Source organism: Agelaius tricolor, unplaced genomic scaffold, assembly GCF_023055355.1.
Source record: "Agelaius tricolor isolate 1412-34295 unplaced genomic scaffold, bAgeTri1.0.p SCAF_8, whole genome shotgun sequence".
Lineage (NCBI taxonomy): Eukaryota > Metazoa > Chordata > Aves > Passeriformes > Icteridae > Agelaius > Agelaius tricolor.
In genome coordinates, this window is record NW_027269268.1 from 34,584,013 (window position 1) to 34,604,783 (window position 20,771).

General features: G+C 38.8%; 1 protein-coding gene across 3 annotated transcripts; it reads left to right on the top strand.

The window, feature by feature from the left end:
• Positions 1-13: 13 nt before the first annotated feature.
• On the top strand, positions 14-20,749 carry CNOT7 (CCR4-NOT transcription complex subunit 7). 3 transcript variants are annotated; one of them, XM_071432298.1, is made up of 7 exons: positions 17-154; positions 752-958; positions 1,211-1,404; positions 4,309-4,470; positions 10,126-10,270; positions 16,185-16,295; positions 19,043-20,749. In XM_071432298.1, the coding sequence occupies exons 2-7, from the start codon at positions 842-844 to the stop codon at positions 19,169-19,171; spliced, it is 858 nt and encodes a 285-aa protein (XP_071288399.1). In that variant the 5' UTR covers positions 17-154; positions 752-841; the 3' UTR covers positions 19,172-20,749. The 3 variants fall into 3 exon arrangements, with proteins under 3 accessions (XP_071288401.1, XP_071288399.1, XP_071288400.1); XM_071432299.1 differs by lacking the exon at positions 17-154 and adding an exon at positions 325-579; XM_071432300.1 differs by lacking the exon at positions 16,185-16,295 and having other exon boundaries at positions 14-154.
• The last annotated feature ends 22 nt before the right edge of the window (positions 20,750-20,771 follow it).

Sequence of the window (20,771 nt, forward strand, 5' to 3'; positions counted from 1 at the left end):
GCCAGAGGGAAGGGGGGAAAGGCCGCGGCGCGCGGCGATGATGTAATGGCTTTGTGCGCGCGGCGGCGGCGCCGGGGGCAGCAGCGCTTCCTGCGGCTCGCGGGGGCCGCGCGGGGCCTCCCAGACCCGCCGCGGCCCGGCCGGAGCGCGAGCGGTGAGCGGGGGCGGCGCCGCGGGCACCGGGCGGGGACACCGGCACCGGAGCGGAGCCCTGCGGGACCCCCGGGCTCTGCAGACCCTCCGGGTGCTCCCGGGGCCTTTCACGCGCGCGGGAACCCGGCCCGCCGTGTGTCGGTCTCCGCGCGCCGCTCGCTGGGTTAGCGCGGCCCTTGGGAGCCGGGGGAGCTGCTTCCGCCTCGCGAAGCCGCCCGCGGCACCCCGCGTTGGGCGTGACTCTGTTCTGCCGCTCCGTTCCCTGCTGCACGCAGCCCAGGGATCCGCAGGAACGCGCCCCGCCGAGCCGCGGGGCAGGAGCGCCTGGGGAGCCGGGTGTCTCCGGTATCCGTGTCACTAGTGCGCCTTGCCGCCCTTGTGCGGGAAACAGTCGCTAACGAAACTGCAGGGGTTTAGTATCTGATGGTAATCTGAGTTCGCGGAGCCGAAATTCCTGTGCATATGGTGGCAATGTTGTCCTGCTTTTGTGAAACTACGAGGATAAAGCGTGGATGTCGTGCTAAAGCCTTTTTTTTTTCTTCAGATAAACTGAGAGTAAAAACTTATACTTTCTTGCTTTGCTTTCTTTCTCTCTTAGGCTAAAAAAATAAACAGTTGAGGTCCTCTTTATGAAACCAATCCTCGGTCAAGTGTAACTTTTGATGTATGGTCTCTAAAGCCCCCCACTATGCCAGCAGCTACCGTAGATCATAGCCAAAGAATCTGTGAAGTTTGGGCTTGTAACTTGGATGAGGAGATGAAGAAAATTCGTCAAGTTATACGGAAGTATAACTATGTAGCTATGGTAAGTGGGTGCTCGATGTCTGTCTAGCAAGTTACTGCAAAAATCGTGACTTCAGCTGAGGTCAGTAAACTTGCTCATCCTTTTAAATTGAAAGCATAAGGAAGTCTTAATGTTGAATTAGAGCTGCATGAACATCTGGATCCTAATCTTTTATCTTTTTAAAAGTTAGTTTTACGCACAGTACTCTTCAGCTATGATGTAATTAGATCTATATGGTGTGTGTGTGTTCAAGTTTAAATTCTGCTCTTGCAGGACACAGAATTCCCAGGAGTAGTTGCAAGGCCTATTGGAGAATTCAGAAGCAACGCAGACTATCAGTACCAACTCTTACGCTGCAATGTCGACTTGCTAAAAATAATTCAGCTAGGACTGACGTTTATGAATGAGCAAGGAGAATACCCTCCAGGAACTTCAACTTGGCAATTTAATTTTAAATTTAACTTAACGTAAGTATTCGATCTGTGCTGCTAAACGTATGTTTGTGACTTACTGAAAATGTATAAATACTGTAGCAACTTCATTATCTATCTGATTGTAATAATGGAATACCATAATTACTCATGTAAGGAAAACTTTTGTCAGCCAAACATGCTTTCTTCCCTCATTTCTGTGTAGTCTGTCTTACTGTTGGTAATTTGGTCAAAAATGCTAAGCAGTTTAAAAAAAATTATGGAAGGCATTTTATACTTGGCGTAAGAGTTAGCTCTGTGTTTTCATGTTTAGCATTTCAGAGTGTTTCTTCCTTAACTTAGTTTAACTCCTACTACTTGTTATAGAAATCACATATTGTTTCTTTACATACTTTAAATGGAAAATACCAACACTTGAAAAAAAAAGTGACTAAAAAAGTATGTCAAATACTATCATTCTGAGTTATTTTGTCTATTTTGTTGGTTAAAAAGCAAGCTGACTTTTACTATATTGGAGTAATACCATGAGCTTTATTTCAAAATGGGATTTTTATCAGTGATAAAATTTTTTAAGCATAAACCTCACTTTTTCAGGGGGATCAAAAGCTTATCTGGTGCTCCAATTACATCTTTAGCTGGTGGTGGATGAAGTTACTAGTATCTTAATTTTGATTTTTCTGAAGTAAAGGTAATTGGTTACTTGGTCTGATAGATTTTCACATGTTGATTATCTACTGAATTGAATATCAGTACAAACGCTTTTCACACATTTAAGCCTTGGGGTTTTTGGCAGTTGTGTTACAAGTTGAGAACTGGACAACTTCATGAGTTAAATTCACAGCCCACAAAGAAGGCTTAGAGATCAGACCTTTATTTTTTCTGCAGATGAAAAGACTTGTTTTCAAAGTAGTTGGGGTTCGCAGGAGGAAAACCTCTGCTGCCTATCTTGATCTCTGTGCTCTTCTAAACAAGCAGTGGTGTGGATCACACATCAGCTTGATCTGAGCAATGACATGCTCTATTTAGTCTTGTGTGAATTGTCTCCTGAAGGAAAAGTAAGCACAGATTTAATGTTTTGGTATCTCTGAACTTACCTGGCCATGTGAACGTGGGATGAAAGTCACCCATTTTCTTAAATAGGAGACTATACTAATCCTACTAATTATGGGAGAAAAAGGAATTAATAACTTCCAGACTGTGATCTATGAAGAAGGGCCTATGCTACACTTCATTTATTTTCTGACCTTCAGAGGTCTACTTAATATCAAACAACTGAAACCAAAAGTAGCTTTCCATCTATAAGTGCCAGATGCTGCAGAGATAAGACAGCTTAGTAAGGCAAAATACAGGTAGTCACCAAATTACCTTGTTACTAGTTGATGGTGGGGGTTACAGAAAAATATAAACTTGGTAAGTACTGCATGAGAAATTCATATATATATATATATATATATATATTTATATATATTGTTTTTTACATCTTACTTATTTGTCTGTTTCTAAACATCCTTTTGGGAAGTGGCACTGTGCCAAGTGTTCTCCTCCTAAAGCAAAACAGCTGTTTGTTATTCCTAGAAGGTAATTTTTTTGTGTGTGTGGTTCCAGCCAGGTCTTGTTTTAGTGTGCTTTTAAAGAGCATAAATATTTCTCTAATCATACTATGCACCTGATTAGTACAGTGCAGCAACTAGAATGAAACCCCTTTTTTGTTAAATGGTGCATTTGTTTTGGATTGGTTCTTTTATGTGCTATGGAGATAGACAGGTGTTGAGGAGCTGATGCCTCAAAGCTGGAGAACCAAAGAGCAGCTGTGTGGGAGTGAGGAACAAAGTTGTATCACATCTTGAGGTTGTGTGTCTATGTTTTAAAGAATGATGACTTGCTCTTAGGAATAAGGAATACAAGTCTATGACTGAATCTAATAGTCAAGTTTGATATATTGGTTGTCTTGTCTAGGTTTTCTTGTGTTTTTGTTTTGATTGTTTTTTATTAAAATTTGAAACTGTACACTGAAGGAACTTAGTGGAATAGTATGTTGTGGACAGTAAAATGAATGTACTTACATGCTTACTTTTTTTTTTCTTCATTTAACCATTCCATGTTTTTGTAATGATGATACAGATAAAACTTAAGGGAGAAAATAAGCTCCAAAGCATGAATTTCAGCATGAAATTCTTAACACATTGCCAAAAAAAAAAAAGGTGGTATTAGAGGGAATAAACACAGAGGTAGGAGGGGGTAAAAAAAAAGTAGAGGAATTTTTATTTCATCCTCTTAAATTTTAGGTCCAAAATAGGCTTTTAAAGTTAAAACAGATTGTTTAGAAAGAAAGAGTTTAGACAGAAAAAGTTAGGATCTCTGAATTCTAAGGTTTTGCTAAATTGAGTAAGTACTCCATTTCCAGTTTTACTGAAAAAAAAAGTTCTTATGAACAGATGTCTAAACATTTGCATAAGCTTAAATCGCAAAAAACTTCTGAGAAATATTTTCTACAGAACTAATTCAGTACTGCGATCTGGATTGTATTTCTCATATTTCTGCAATGTAATGTGTTACTGCTTCAACTGTTACATTTAATTTGTCACAATTCAAGTGATTTATACTGATATTTTACCAGATAAGTTCTACAGATGCACTTTCATCTGTAGCCTTGCAAAAGGGTTGTTATAGGTAACCACCTATAAAAGGAAAAGGAGCAGGAACTAAATTTTTTATGAAGATGGTAAGAATGGAGGTGCTGGGAATGGTAAAATGATAATGAAGGTTAAAAAAAAGTGACAATGAAAGTTAAAAAAAAAAACTTCGAAAAATGGTTGGTTTTGTAATTAACCTAGAAGAAAGTTGAATTGTTCCTAGTCTGTGGAATGAATAGCACAAAAGAAATGTTACCTCATTGAGGCTTGTAGGTTTTGGAAATTTACTTTTCCTCTCTGTTTTTAGAGAAGATATGTATGCTCAGGACTCTATCGAGCTGTTGACGACATCTGGTATCCAGTTTAAAAAGCACGAAGAAGAAGGAATCGAGACACAGTACTTTGCAGAACTGCTCATGACATCAGGAGTTGTACTGTGCGAAGGAGTCAAGTGGCTTTCCTTTCATAGGTAAATTCTGCATGTTAAGTGTTTGAGGTTCCAACATCTGATGGGTGTTTGAGTTCTAGAACTTGGATTTCACATCCCTTGAGTTTAAATGCTGTGTATGTAGCCCATATCTTGGTCGGTAAGACTGAGGAAATATTTCTGCTGTAACACCTCTAACATCATTTTGTATTGGAAGAATAGAGGGGTATTGGTGTTGAAGAATACAGGGGTTGTACTGATGTTTTTAGCTTGGGTGTTTATGCAGTAACCAGAAAACCGAGAGGCTGAAAAACACGAAACTGCTAAACCAGCAGGTGGAGCTGTACACGTGCAAGTAATAACAGAAACATTACTAAAAGCAAACTATTTCTGAGCAATCCTTGAGGAAATATTGTCTGTTTATAGGAGAGAATTATCAGTAAAGAGGTCTATAAAGCACTCTTAAATTTGTTGTAAATCTCCTGCTAATCTGAGCAGATGAAATTACTCAGTTTGGAAGGAGATCCTTCATCAGTTTTACACATATATTTTGCTACTTTTTCCATCATCTCTCAAGTAGAAATAGAAATCTGAATCCGAAATCTCCATGAGTCTGTCATAATACAAAAGATTTTTGAGTGTTAATAGGATTTAACACTTTAAAAACATACACAGTAGTTGTTTAGCTAACTGCATTTTGGAATTTTTGCAAGCAACAGTGTCTTTAAAGGCTTATTGCTATGTAATGCCCTTGAGTTGGTGTCTTAAATTCTGGCTTCTGAGGAAGTCAGCAAGGTAAAGCAAATGAATAAGACTGTAAGCAAACCAGTCTCAGCTAAAATGTGTATCTCTCATGTTGTGTTGATGGGTGGTATGTAAATGATGAAATTAGAATAAAAAATTCTTTGTCCATAAGTATTAATAGTTGGAAAAGAAGAAGTCACATGGAATTAGAGAAGTATTTATACAATAAACAAAGTCGAAAATAAGAATTGTTTTGGCAAGAAATGTGTAACAGTAGTAGAAGGGTGCATGTAACATTTTTGCAGAAGTCGTGGTTTTGATTTGTTTTGTACAAAGAAGTGCTAGGCTGAGTTTCCAAAGCAGAAAGGTTTTAAAAAAAAAGACAGTTAAATAAAGAAGAATCCTCTGAGCACAGTTGTCACTTCCATCTTTCACTTACCAGCTGTTTCAACTCACAATAGGACTCTAAAATAATCTTACTCTTGCTATCTTGTTTCTAGAGTAGCAGCTTGGGGAAGAATACTGTAACAAGAATGCTTTAAATTGGGTCAAAATAACTACAAAAGCCAAATTAGAGTTTTTTTCAACTTCCTAGGCACAGTATTATGGGCTCTTATGTGTATATTTATGATTTACACTTGACTACAGTAATATGACTGGGATGGTTCAAGAGAAGAGGGGGCAGGTTATGCATGTAACTCAGCAGAGGATGCCACACAGAAGCAGCTTCAGCCTCAGACTGGTGTTTTTCCAATATTGCCTGGTGACTAAGGGCCTGGTATAAGGTATACCTGAGCAATTTCTACTTTAGGGATTCTTTCTAGAGCGTAATTATATTTAGTGTGTGTAATTCCTGACTAATGGGCTGGTCAAAGTGTAGTGCAAGCCATGTGCAATAATGCCATTTTTTACTGGTGCAGCTTATGAAGGGTTTTTGAAATGGCTTTATTAATAGAAGTCCAGTTTCATCTGTGCTAAAATGAATTTCTGTTGTGGATTTCACTGAAAGTGTCTTTAGAAATCCTCTTAAGACAGTTGTTCAGCATATGTTTGTCAGACACTGATTATTAGAGTGTTTAAAGCTTTTGTGCTTTTTTAGACCTTGATACTATTTTGAGCACAAAACCTTGGAGTAAGTTCTGAGGAAACCAAAATTATGCAAAGCTGTAAATGAGCATGGGTCATATAAAACATGCCACAAAGAATAGTGAACAGTTGTTTCTAAATACATCTTTGATTGTGATTATGTTCTATCAGTGGAAACTTACACAGCAGGATGCTCAGTTGAAAATTTGTTCCATTTAGGCTCTCCATGCAGTAGTTCTTTGACAACTGATAAAGCTGTGCTTGGTAGTTGCTGACTCTCCTATTGCCTCTGTTACCTTAAAATGCTTAAAGTACTACTTGCTCTTCAAATTTGAGTCCCATAGTAAGTGGGAGAATTTAATTACTCCTTTCTCAGAGTATGAAGATATGGTTTGGTTTTCATTTTCTAGTATTTGATTTCCTCAAACTTTTATGCAGTTTATTTGCAAGCTCTTCACTTCTCAAATAGTTCTCTTTGTGTGCTTTTTATCTCCACATTTGATGTAGCTGCCTTGGCATCCTGACATGTTGGCAAATCTCTGGATATGAAGTTCTCTCAGATATGAGTGAAGAAATATTTGCACTGTCACCAATTCTTGTGTATTGCAACTTCATAGACAACTTCATCAAATCTTGTGTGTGTGTGTGTTAAAATGTATTTGAGTTAATGAGAGAGAAGGAGGAAGCCCTGAATTTGTGATTTTTTTTTTATCACAGTCAAGAGAGCTGTGAGTGCTTGACAGTCTAGCAAGTTAGGAAGGAGCAGCTCAAATGCTGATTTTGTGGATGTTCAACTGTCTGTGCTGCTGAAGCTTTGAGTGTTCACTTCTGTGCAACCTCCTTTGTCTACCTTTGGAGGGTCTGTGAAAACATGCTTTTTGGAAAATAAAAGAACCAGGTGTTCTTGGGATACTGCAAAGTTCCAAGCTAATGTGTTTCAATAATCATTTGTGTCTAACTGATTTTAGTAAAATTTAATCTGTTGGCTCATTTCTGTTAGCATCATAAAATGAACTAAAGCTTTCTCAGCTCTTGCACGTTTTGATTTATTTCAGAGGTTTGGTGATTGAGTAGAATTCGTTGTTAATTGGCTATCTGACTTCTATCTTGATAGTAAGGGAAAGAAATGGAGGCATGTTTGATGTCTACTCTTGTCCTTTTGCCTAGAGCTGTCCATGTTCAGTGAAAAAAACAAAACAAATGTCTGTAAGAGTGAGTGCTTGTGTTGTATAGCTCCACAGATTGTGGCTTGCTGTGCTAAACAATTTCAGGTGATTATATTAGAAATGGTGCAAGGTTTTTCAGGCAAGGAAGTCTGTGTGCTTCAGGGTATAAACCAACCACTAATCACTGTTACAGGATTAGAAGAAAACTTCTTTAATGAGCAGGTAATTGCATAATTGCTCACCATGGACTTATTTAGCCTTCTCTTAGCATTCAGCAGTGGCCACTCAAAATTTGTTTTAGTGGATCTATCTTAGTCTTAAATTAGAGTGACAGTTTTTATGTCTGTAAGCTTGGATCTGCTACAATCTCTAAGTGAAAAAAATGTGTAATTCTCAATCAAAATTACTATTTTTAATAGCCTGCTCCCTCTCAATATGAATAGTAAAGGAATGTTGACTTTTCTTTAAATACTTCCTACTTTAAAGAAATTAGAAGTGTTTGAGGGCATCTGTTTTCCATTATTTTATGAATACACTTCTTTTTTTTGAAGATAAGTCAAACATTTTTTTGAAGAGGAGTAGCACAAATATGGTTTCTTTCACTTTAATATGACTTGTTACATTTGACCCTTGAGGATGATCAATGTCAGAAATTCATTGAGTTAATAAACTGTAGACTCTGAAGGAGTAAGTCTCCATAATCCTGAATAGTGTTTTTTGCATCTTTTTGATCAGCCTTTTTTGTTAATGTGACTTTTTCTTTTCTTCTTTAGAGGGCTTTATGCTGATATGGGCTTTCCCACCACTTCCCTCCCTCCCTCTTCAAATGATCTAATAAAATTAGACTTCCAAGCTACTGTTTTACCAAGTTTACTACAGTTTTTACTTTGTAAGAGTCAACTGAAATCCTTCTTTATCTTTGGCTCCTTTGCTCCCTGGCCAGTGGCTGTTGCTGTGGAGACTGGAGGGTGGCCAGTACAGCTTCAAAGTACCAGATGCAGTGCAGGATTTGTTCAACATAAAATTTCTGCTTAGAGCACTGGAAACTCCCATGGGAGAGCTGCAATAGTCTGTAGGTATTTTATATCTTGTATTAATGGACTTGTAGCAAACAATCCATTTACCCCCAGTATGTTGAAGGTTTTTCTACCCTCTGTCTAGAAACTCATAGTATAACGATGTCAGAGATAATCTTATTGTATAAAAATGGTTCAAAAAGTAAACTTATTTACATTGAGTGTGCAAGCTGAAGCTTTGAGCCTACAGATGTCACTGCTTTTTGTGGATCCTAAACATCTGCAGGATCAGTGGTATAGTGCTCTTAACTGATTTGTCTTCTCTATTGGTTATCTCACAGTTAAAGATCCTGGCCAGTATTTACCAAATTGAAAAAATTCTTGGTTTTGAGTATGACCCTCGTGTAATCAGGAATGAACACAAAGTCTTAAACTGGAAATTTAGAGTCTGTGGTGGCCACCTGATCACTTGAATAGTCCCTCACCCTACACTAAAGTTCCTTAAATAGCAAAACTGATAAAGCCTTCAGTAGAGGCAGCCCTGTGGTGTGTTTTCATCTTCTTTGTTAGTACAGGCATATTTTAAATTGTATATCAGTAAAATCTAGGAACTGATCTGGTTCAGTGCAAACATGGAAGAGAAAGAAATCACTCTTCCATTTAGTTTCATGCATAGCCGTCCTGCGAGTATAAGAGATCAGAACAGGTGAGTTTCATGGTCAGGTCATCAATAATCTGGTTTGTAATTGCTGCCCTCCTAAAAAAAGCATAACTTGTCATCACTGCTTTTTGTTATGGAGTTCAGGCTTGCTTTAATACCTGATATCTGTCTTTCCTGTACTTAACCCTCTTGTTTCCTCTCATAACTATTTGTAAAAGTACGAGGTTTCCCCGTTACTGCCACACCTCATTCCTGTGTCCTCTTCATTCAGTCACGCTATGGAGGAGGAAGCCTTCCCAAACTCTTCTCTCTACCATGTGCTCACTACAATACCACCATTTCTTCTAACAAATAAGCACTGCTTAGTTACCTTTCTGCCTCCTGCAGACTTACATGTACACACAAAAATTTTTCCAGCTTACTCTGTCATTGCCTCCAGAAAGAGTAATAGTCTACAAGCTATTAAACTTTGTAGTTGTCTGTGTGCTGATTTAATTGGAGAAGTTGAAAGACAATTCCTCTTCTTTGTTGCTGAGGGTTTGACTTGCCTCCAGGCATAAACATGCACTCGCTCTGGAAACTCATTAATCTTTTGGATTTCAAGAACTGTAGAAGTGTCTGTCTGTCTCAATTTGTAGTGAGAAACTCCAGTCTATGTGAAAGAAATCAGCTTAGGAGTCTTTATGGAAGAAGTCCTTGTTATCAGATGAAGACCCAGCAGCCCTACCTCATTTTGGGATTTAGAGAAACTACTGTAGGCAGATCTTTTTGCATCTTCACTTGTCCTCTTTCAGACTAAATTAAAATGTTTTCTCTGGAATCTGCAATGGGGCTGTTTATATTGAAGTTTAGTTTTTTTTTTCATAGAAGTTAGTCTTTATTGCATTGGATTTAAGCAGAATATCCTGTCAATGTGCAGTGAAGTCCTGAAGGTTGTTTTTCCTGTTAAAGTGCAGTGAAATCTTGAAGTGAGAAAGATGCTTCTAAGTCACTTACTTATATTGTTTTTGTTATTAATTTGCAGTGGATATGACTTTGGCTATCTAATCAAAATCCTGACAAACTCCAATTTACCTGAGGAAGAGCTGGACTTCTTTGAGATACTGCGATTGTTTTTTCCTGTCATCTATGATGTAAAATATCTTATGAAGAGTTGCAAAAATCTGAAGGTAAGTAATCTGCTAATGGTTTGGAACAAATTTTGCATTTGGAGACAGAGTATGTCATGCTTAAAAATACTTTCTCTATTTTTATTCTCTGCTTTTGCTTTTATGGTGCATATTAAGCATTGTTGTCTCAAGCTTTATATATTTAATATTAAAGGTGTTGTGAGAAGCCGGCAAGAGCACAAATCAATTTTTGTAACTGCTTACCAGTTAAAAATACTATGTTGAAACTGTATTTACAGTACTTTGTTGATAGATGATAAACCCATGTTGGAATTAATTCTTCATTTCCTTAGCCATAAGAATTGGTGGGTCTCATATACTCTTATTTCCTCGTTGTGCAGTCCACTAAAGAACTGCAGTCATCTAGGCTGAGGTAATTTCAAGAAGATGATGTGGAAGTGTCTTGGGAAGAGAAATGAAGTGAAGATGTTTCAGATGGCCCAATAAGCAAAGATAAACAACAACATATGTTCAGGGACAAGATGTGACTTCTAGGAAAAAAAAATGAACTAGAAACTAGTCTATCATGTCAGGCCAGCGGGGCTAATTGGCTTACTCTATCAGGCATAAAATTTGGATACCTTATTGGACTGGAGAATAAGTGGGAACTGGAGCTAAGTGTGTGAAGGGGAAGACAGCAAGTGAAAGAAAGATACTAAAGACACTGTTAACAGCTTTCCTTGCCAAAGAGCTGTTAAGAGTCTGGACTGCTGCTGGAGTGAGCTGCATCACTCATCTGAGGTAATTGATGATTTGTTGCTTTTATGGAAAGTAATTTAATTCTCTAGGATTTCTTAATGAAAACCTGCAGTAAGAAGAGAGCACATCACATCAAATCCTAACTAAGGAATGGCTTGCCAGTTCATTGTGCTGAACTGCTGATCTGTGAGCTGTTTATAGTCTTCTGTTTCTTTCTGAGATGAACTAGCAGTGTGTCACTTTGAGTAGTAGCCTAGTTTTGTGGAAATTAAATTGTGTGAATCCTTTGTTAATCAAATTAATGTTGAAAATGTAGATCACCCTTCCAGTTAGTAAGAAAAGTATACTTACCTGTGTTCAAATACAATTGTTACTGGTATAATCATCTGGGCAAATGGCTGTGTATTAGGGAACATCTTAGAAACACTTCTTCTCCAAAGAGGCCAGGACTAAAATTTAAATGCTCCTAAATTTCAGGAGTCTTAAATGAGGGGTGGGGGGGAACCCGCCCTAAAAAGTCCTCACTTTCACACTCCCAGTGAAGCAAAGCAGAGCATCTGGTGCCTATCTGGTGACACACTTTGCAAGAACAGAATGTATATTCCAAATTTAGTGACATGTAAAAGGTGACAAATTGATGTTCCATGTCACCATTCAGAGGTGACATTCCCAGTGGGCTTGGGAAAGAGGGTATTGTAGTTTCTGGCATAATTAAGGCATAATTGTGTGTAACCTGCACTGTTTAGAGACACTAAGATTTTTTTGGAAGACAAGAAAAACCTTCAAGGTCTTATTTTGGCAAACCATAAGAACAAGGGTGATTTTTCTTTTTTCAGAGCTGAATATGTAGGTCAGGTTTCCTGCAGTAAATTTTGATCCACTCACCTAATCTGCAGACTGATAGTGACAGCAGGGGAAGGGAAATGGACTATCTTACCTCTCCAAATTTACCAGTGATGAAATGATGGTGGACTTGAACTGTACTGAGAGAAGTTGCCTGAAACAAATTACTAAACATTTAGTGTTGTAACTCTAAAAATGCATGTGCTGTCTCCTAATGTGTGTCACCTTTGATCGTTATTAAATTGCAGTGAATTGAACAGCTGTGCAGTTGTCTTTTATTGACTTGTCTAAGTTATTTTTTTGTATGTCACTGATCTGCTGTAGGTCCCCCACTCTCTGCCCCCACACACTCAAAAAAGATTCTTGGCATTGGAAAGAGAAACAGGCTTCAGAACTGGAAATCTGTTTGATGGTTTTTTTTGTGGAATTAAGTACCCTGTGAATTTACAGTCTGTTATTATGACTTGGCATGCAGATTGAGAGTTGACTTGAGATATTAATGTATTATAGGTTCAACTCTTGCTTACAGTCTAAAAGGCTTTTTATGTAGACAATTACAAACCTTTTGATAGTAGTGGCAATCCTAAGTAATTTAAATTGGTAGACCTTGTTGGAAACTTGCTTTCAATTCAGGGTTTTGTACAGAACAATAAGATCTGTGACTGTCTCGTGAAATGAGAATTTGATGTAGATTTGCTGTTGACCATGGTGGTGTGATTATGTAAATTATTCTGTAGCCTTTTTCTTGGAAGGTTGACACTGAAAATTTGGGAAGAATTTGTCCTTCTCCAAGAGTGAAGCATACCTATCTGGAATGCAAAATTCTTACCTGAAAGAGAATCTCAATAGTCTAATAATTAATTTTCTGTTCTGGTTCCATTCAGGACAGGGTAGATTTCTGCCCCCAGATGGGGCATAGCTAGGACATGGAGGTTATTCTGTGACACCTCACATCATTTTCTGGGCATGGAGGAAGGGCTTGCTTCCAGGTCAGGGAAGTGTGGTGGAGGGAGCAATCAGGTGTTTCTGTTGGTGAGCAAGGTTTCTCTTGCACACTGTAGTATTGTTGCTGTTTGTTTCATTTCTTATCTCACTGCTGTTTTCCAGTAAATGGCTCATATCTCAATCTGTGATCTTCACTTTTTGTGCCTCCAATTCTCCTCTTCAGTCTGCCACAGGAAAGGGCAGGGAGAGGGGTGAGTGAGTGAGTGTAGTTTGGAGTGGTTTTAGTGGAAATGCTTACTTGGAGAATACCATTCCTAAACTGCAGTAATCCAACCATGACAGCCTTACTTGGCACCCAGTGTGATCAGAGTGGATTGGAAATAAATTTCATCTAAGCATTTGTCCTATTAGATTCAGAGCCAAATGGTCTCAATGTTGTTTGTGTCTATTGTGTAAGTGTGCCAATGGTCACAATGTTGTTTGCTCTGTTTGTGTGAGTGTGTTACCTAAGCCTGTATATGTTTCTATAGATGTACTATGTGCCCATGAGGGTGCTCTTTTTAAGATCAGGATTGGATTGTTGATGTATGTTGATTGCATGAACCAGAGTCATGTTTATGACATGATAACATCAAGGGCAATGAGGATCATTTAGGATATTCAGCGCTACTTTTCTACACTTACCTTGGACACTACCTCTGGGAGGCTATTCCTAATCATACCTAGTCTGTGGGGAGAGCAGGGGAGGTTAGCTTTCCCCAGCTTTTCACTACCCTTTTCTCCTTCAGGCCTGTTAGAATAGCTTTTGAGAATTTTTAATTTCCTTTTGATGTTAAGGAAAACATGTTCTTGCTCCTGTGTCAGCTTTGTCTCAGTCTACATGGTCTACACCATGTTTTGAGTCAGTACAGTCAACACTGTGTCTAGAATCAGGACAAAGATTTTTAGGAAGGTTAATCAGAACTGTCTGAGGGAGGATAGTCATGAGTAGCATGGAATGTGGAATAAAATGGACCATTGTTGGGGAAAATTCTCTCCTCCAATGTTTTGAGAGTATCACTACAGGACCTTGATAAAGTGTCAGAATATTTGCAAGAAGAATGCTGTGGCAACTCCATGAAGAATCAACTTACTGAAGTGTGCTGGGCCCTGGCTACTCTTTGGACACAATCCAGTGCTAGACAGAACCCTTAGGGGAAGAGGAAGAAAGCAGATCAACAGGTGGTGTGACCACTCAAACTGCAGCCGAACTGGAAGAATAACTCATGCCAGTAACAGTCACACACAGAAGAAGAAATCCAGGACCGAATCAGTTTGCATAGTGAGGGATAAGGAGGAAGTAGAGCTCTCACAAAAGGAGGAAGAGGCAGGACCAGAGATAATCACTCAGTTCCTATCTCTGGGTGAGCTAAGTGAAAAGATTCCAGCCACCAGTCATGAAAGCCCTGGATGAGCTGGCTGAAATGCTGAAATATCATGGCCTACAATATGAAACTGGCATCCTCATGGGGATTTGGGAAGAGAAACTCTCACCCTCTGGAGCTGACTCCTGTCAAGTGTGAGAGAAGGGTATTCTCTCATGGATGATCTAGTGGTGTGCCCAAGCAGATGCAACGCATGGAAAAAGATACCTGAGATAATTAGTTGTACTGGAGATGATATGTAAGGATTCAAATAACAGGAAGTCTCCTGTAGATCCAGATAAGGTCCATTGTACACAATCCATGTGGCAGAAGTTTGTATGGAGCACACCATTGTCATTCACCAGCTCCTTGGCATTGATGTCAATGAAAGGATGAGAAAAAACAGTCCTTCGGGTGACAGACTCCAGTAATAGGAGGATCATCTCTTTTCCTCCTTACCAACCTGCTCCTTGGTGTGGAAAGACTGTCCAGACAGATTCAAAAGACTTGAGAAAACTGGAGAGATGTCCCATGCCCCACCATTATGGACCAGAGTCTCCGCTATTGAGACATACAGAGACTCTGTGTGTCCTTGACATAGATTACTGCAGGACCCAGAAGGGCATTGTTGGGCTTTTGGGATAACTACAGTGGAGACAGAGGAAATTAGACAGCTGAATAACTTGTCTCCTTTCTCAGAGGACCCTTGTGCTTTGGGACTGCTGAGGGTCAAAGAACAGCAGGTACCAATCTCTACCACAGCAATGCACTGTCAACAAAACTGCACTGACCGGGTACTCCATGACCTCCATCCATGAGATGATTCGTGAACTGGAGAGCCAGGGAGTGGTCAGCAAGATGTGCTCGCCCTTTAAAAATCCTATATGGCCTATTGACAGTGGACTGTCATGGCCTGAATGAAGTCACACCACCACTATGTGTCACTATACTGGATATGCTAGAACTTCAGTATGAACTGGAGTCCCAGGCAGCAAAGTGGTACCACCACTGATATTGCTAATGCATTTTTTTCCCATTCCTTTGGCAGCAGAGTGCAGGCCACAGTTTACCTTCACCTGGAGGAACATCCAGTACACCTGGGACCAACTGCCCCAGGAGTGGGAACAAAGCCCCCATCATTTGCCATGGACCGATCCAGACTGCAGTGGAAAAGGGCGAGGCTCCAGAAGACTTGCAGTACATAGATGACATTATTGTATGGGGGAACATGGCAGAGGAGGTTTTTGAGAAAGGGGAGAGAATAATCCAGATCGTCCTGAAGGCTGGTTTTTCCATAAAGCAAATTCAGGTCAAGGGATCTACCCAGGATATTCAGATTTTAGGAGGAAAATGGCAAGATGGATGTTGTTAGATTCCAGTTGTTGTGGTCAACAACATAGCAGCTAGATCCCCACCAACCAGCAAGAAAGGAACACAGGCTTTCCTAGGTGTTGTGGGTTTTTGTTTTTGGAGGATGCATATCTCAGATTTGCTCTCACATGTAGAAGCTATTACTGTTTTGGAGAGGACACTAAAATGATGTTTATTTAGTCACTTTGCAGTTAAGGGGATAATTTTTCACATAAGCTTATTGAAAAGAAAATTTACTTCAAAACTGGAGAAGTTGTACCTTTTAGAGAAGATAGATTTGCAGTTTTGGTGTGTGTTCTCTACAGGCTTGTAGTCTGTCCTTTTAAAGCATTGTATCAACAGTCACCTTAAAGGAATTGTTAAGTAATGACATCTGGTTACTGGAGAAGCTGGAACATAAGGAGTACTAGTTTTGTTGGTTGCACATACTACTTCATCTAGTCAATACTGACAGAGAATATTAATACTGTTTGATAGGGAAACTTTGATTCTTCTTGTATGCATTTATCTAGTATAATGTCTGTTTCAGCTACTGTGCAGATATTAAAATATGCCTAAGGTTGTATGGCCTGTGTAACAGATTTTCCCAAATATAGCTGTTCCGTGTTCTAATTTAACTTTTCAGCCTTTAACAAAAATGTTTTGTTTTCCAGGGTGGGTTACAAGAAGTGGCTGAGCAGTTAGAGCTGGAAAGGATAGGACCACAGCATCAGGCAGGATCCGATTCTTTACTCACAGGAATGGCCTTTTTCAAAATGAGAGAAGTAGGTGGACATACTGTTTTTATTTCCATGATAGTAATGTGTTGTGATAGTCACACAGCATTGCTGATTCTAATAAGTTTGTGGTATTTTAAGGAGGTCTCTGAAGGGCTTCAGGGGTCAATCCTTTCTTGACAAAAATGAGACCACCTGTATTTTGCCCTGAGTAAGTGTGAACCAGCCTTACTGACTCTTTGCTTTGCTGCTGTGAGTGAATATTTCTTCCCAATTCCAGCCTAGGCCTGACTTCTGGATTTTTTCTGAAGTTTTGTTTCGGGGTATTTTTTCCTCACCTGTTTTGCAGGGTGCCTTTTTTTAGGTGACTGCTGTAGGGATTTATGAACTGCTGAAGCCAGACTCCTTTTTGGGTGACTGTACTCAAGTCAAATTTTTTTTTTTTAGAGCTTTTGCTCAGTGTAACATCCAGCTGGTGTGTACTGCTGCTTGTGGCAGGCTGAGAGGTGGGGAAGGAGTCTTGATGAACCACTTCTAGCTAAACTTTCAGCCTAGAGGTATATTAAATAATGACTTCCAATCTGCTTTGGAGAATTTCCATGGATTTCTTTTTCCCTGCCATTGAGTGAAGCTCAGTTTAACTAAGGTTCTAAAGGTCAGTAGTTAATTCAAGGTTACAGCAAAGGCAGTCAGGTCTTACAGGCTTCACATTTCCTTGCTACTTGTCTGCATACAACAGGAAAACATTAGGATGTTTTGCATTAGCAGAACAATGAAATGTTGAACAGGCCTCTTCTGGAAAGCAGTTGCACTGAACAAATGCCAGTGCATCAGAACATGGCATTCTTCCAGCAATTCAGTGTCATTTACCATGTCAAAACAGATGGCAATATCAAACCTCATCATTTAATCATGTTAAGTACTATATGCTGAAGTCTACCTTCTGGAATCCAACCTTCTGTATGAAGGAGAAAATGACCACGAGATTGTGACAAATATTAGAGACACAGCAGCTGAATAATAAAGAATGATAGTTTGGGCTGGTTTGCTCATCCTAGCACTCTGTTCTGCTTCTGCTGGAACAGTTGCAGTTGTCAGGCAGGTCATGGGCTGCAGATACAATAAAAAGGAATATGTTTCTGGTATGATCCAAGGCCAGTGCAGCTACCTGCTGTCTGCCTAATATTGGGAAACCTCACTCTTGAATTTGAAGATCCAAAGCAAATGAAGGGAAGCATATAATAATCATGCTTAAGATACAGCCTTTCAAGTTAGTTTTCTAGAGTAAAGGTCCAAACCCATGATAGTTTCTTTAATGAGATGCAGTTTGTGTTAATGGCAAACTAGGTGGTTGAATTTATTTACTATAAGCTTTTACCAGAAGTAGAAATCTCTGAGGTTTTTTTAGTGCAGCACACTTGCTTAATTAAGCCAACAGACATGGACTGATAATGAATTCAGTACTTAAATACTCTTTGCAAATAAAGCATTTCTGAATAAGAACACAGTACTAAGCACAGAGAAATAAATTTAATGTAGATTTTTAAAGCTTTTTATCAGAGTTCAGTGTTTAAAAATGTATTTCTGAGTAAAAAGACTTCACTTTATAGTGCTTTTTGAGGCACAGAATTTTGTCACTAATTGCTGTGACAGAGATACAGCTTGCTTGCTGGGTCTTGGAATGCCAGCCAAAAAAATTACTGATCCTTTTCTTTCCATCAGGAATACTTAAATAATGGTACTACAAGGGTAGAGTTGTTATTTTAGGCTCTTCCTACCTGTTTTATTTCATTAGGAACTGCTGGGGCTGCAAAGCTTAATTACAGTCTCTGATTCCTACAGTACAGAATTTTCAATCCTGACTGTGCTGCTAAAAGCAAAGCTTGAAGGGAGAAGTTTTGACCTATGTGGTATATACAGGTCTGCATGTTTAGATTGTGTATTGCATCCATTCTGTCCCTGCATATTTCTGCCTGTCTTAGATTTCTGGTATTGATGATGACTCAGAATGGGAACCACTGGAGTGTCCAGGATTGCTGGGAAGGTTTTAGGGTGAAAAATGTTCGTGTATGTGTGTCTTACTATTTTGACAAGATAATTTGTGATTTTCTGCTTGAAAACCTGTCTGAAAGGCAGGGTATCAGAATATTATGGCCTTTATTTTGTCTTCCACTGAAAGGTTCCATTTGTAATTTGGACTTGTAATATGTAAATGCAGTCTTGGTACAAAATTTTGCTCTTCCTCATTAAGTTAAGTCTTCCTCTGTGAGGAACTGAAAATGCATCTTTCTGCATTTCTCTAAACTCTGGTTTTGTGCTCATCTTCCCCACCCTCAAATCTATATAATACAAATCAGCACATCTCTATTCCGAGACAGAGTATGATGAAAACTCCACACTGAGGGGAGGTAAGGGAATGGGCACTGATGATGGATGCTAAGCATATGCTTGTTGTAAGAAGCACCACAGAAATCAGATGGAGAAATGTCTTTGTTGCTCTTGCAGATAGATGAGTGATGACTAATAATACAAAATTGTGAAAACATTGCATTTGGCCATTTAATTGGGAGAGGTGCACAGGAAGATTGAATGTATTTCTTGACAGATTTAAATAATTGTGTCATATAGCACATTGTGATAATGTGTTGAGATTAAGTCTCTTATTATACTAATTATATCATCTTTTGCACCTTGGGATTTGATATTTAAAAAGAAAGTAATTTTAAAGCCTTTCTACAGTTCTTTTGAAACGAAACCTTTTCTTTTGCAGTAATTCATGTCTCTTCACTTTTTAGATGTTCTTTGAAGATCACATTGACGATGCCAAATATTGTGGCCACTTATATGGTCTTGGTTCGGGGTCATCTTATGTACAGAATGGCACAGGAAACGCTTATGAAGAAGAAGCCAACAAACAGTCATGACATGAAATGAAAGGCCATCTTTTTGACTTCCACATGCTTGTATATAGGTTTTATCTCTGGTTGAACCCCTTGGACAATTAAGGCTTTTTTCCCCCCTTTCTCAGCACACTTTCTTTTCTGCCTTTCTATGTACTAAACTTGACTGTTCCTATCACAGATTTTGATCTTAATATTGATACGTAAAATTTTCTGGGTTACATTTTGGCCTCTTAACAAGCCCATTTGTAAAGAAGCATATATAGAATCAGTGTGGCAGAGAGAAGGGGAAAGTTGAATCATAATGAATATTCTGGTAAACTTGCCTACATCATTCTTCCAGGTTTTTGTCTTTCCCCTCCCTTCTCTAAATTAATTGGCTCTGATTATAATTAACTTCCCCCTTCATGTCTGTTCTTTCCAGTATGCAGGCGTTTTAGCTATTCAAGATTGTGGACCATCAGATTTGCACTTTAGAGAGCGACTCTGACTCAGATCCTCTGTTTTATTTAAAGTTTGTTTTGTTTTTTTTCTTTTGCCCTCAGCTAGAAAACAATCATCTGCCAAGTTCAGCAGCTTCAAGCTGTATTTTCTTGGTATCTCAACCCACACAATGGGACTTATTTGCTGCATAATCTCTGTGTGTTCAAGCAAAACAAACTACTGAATCATAGTAATTGCTCTTACTTTGCTAGTGTTTGGTCATCTCTCAACACATACTGCACATGTCAACTGCTGGTTGGCCTGCTGCTTTAAAACTGCTCTGTGATGGGGGAAAGAGGCTTGAAAAAACAGCTTTACACCCTTCAGGAGAAGAACAGCTATGACTTTAGCCTTTTTGCCATTAAGCTGAGAATTGAAGGATAATGGAAAAGTAGGAGTCTTGCAATGGCACATTTCCCTTGATTAACCTTGTGGCTTTTATCCTAGTAATGTACACCTCAGATATTTTTTATGAAGTCATATTTATTATGTACTTGATTTCATGATTTTTGTAAGTCAGTTTAGTTGAAGATGAACCCCAAAGATCTGAAAAATTCTATTTAATTGAATTATTGAATTAGAAGGACAATTAAATCATGCCTTTTTGTAGTTGTTACAAAGACAGATGTTAAAGATATTTGTTGTAAGACAACAAAATATAAATAACTTCCAGCTAATAAAGTTACCTGAGGAGTGTAATGCTAGTTTATTTTTGAGTATATCTTACAATATATTTTAGATATATTGTTTTCAAGGACCCTAAAGTATGTTCTTAACTCTGCATAGCATGTATACAGAGCAGTTGTGCAGGAAGGATTTTGGGTATTGAATAGCTAACTACTAGCCTGGAATGACGGAATGCGTGACATTGTGTGCCTGTGCGTGTGCGCGCGTACGTGTGCTTGACACGGAAATCAATGGCAGAAAAATCTCCACATGTTCGCCAATTACTCTGTTTTATCTTGTACTTAAAAGCAAAAAATCAAACACCTTTTTCTCATTGAATTATGATGATGTAACTGGGCGGTCCTTTTTAAACAAGTAATTTGCATAACAGAGGGTATTTGTTTTTAAAGCTTTTGTAAATAAAGGCCTAAGAAATGTTTTCTTACATAACAACAGACTGGTGGTTTTGTTGCAA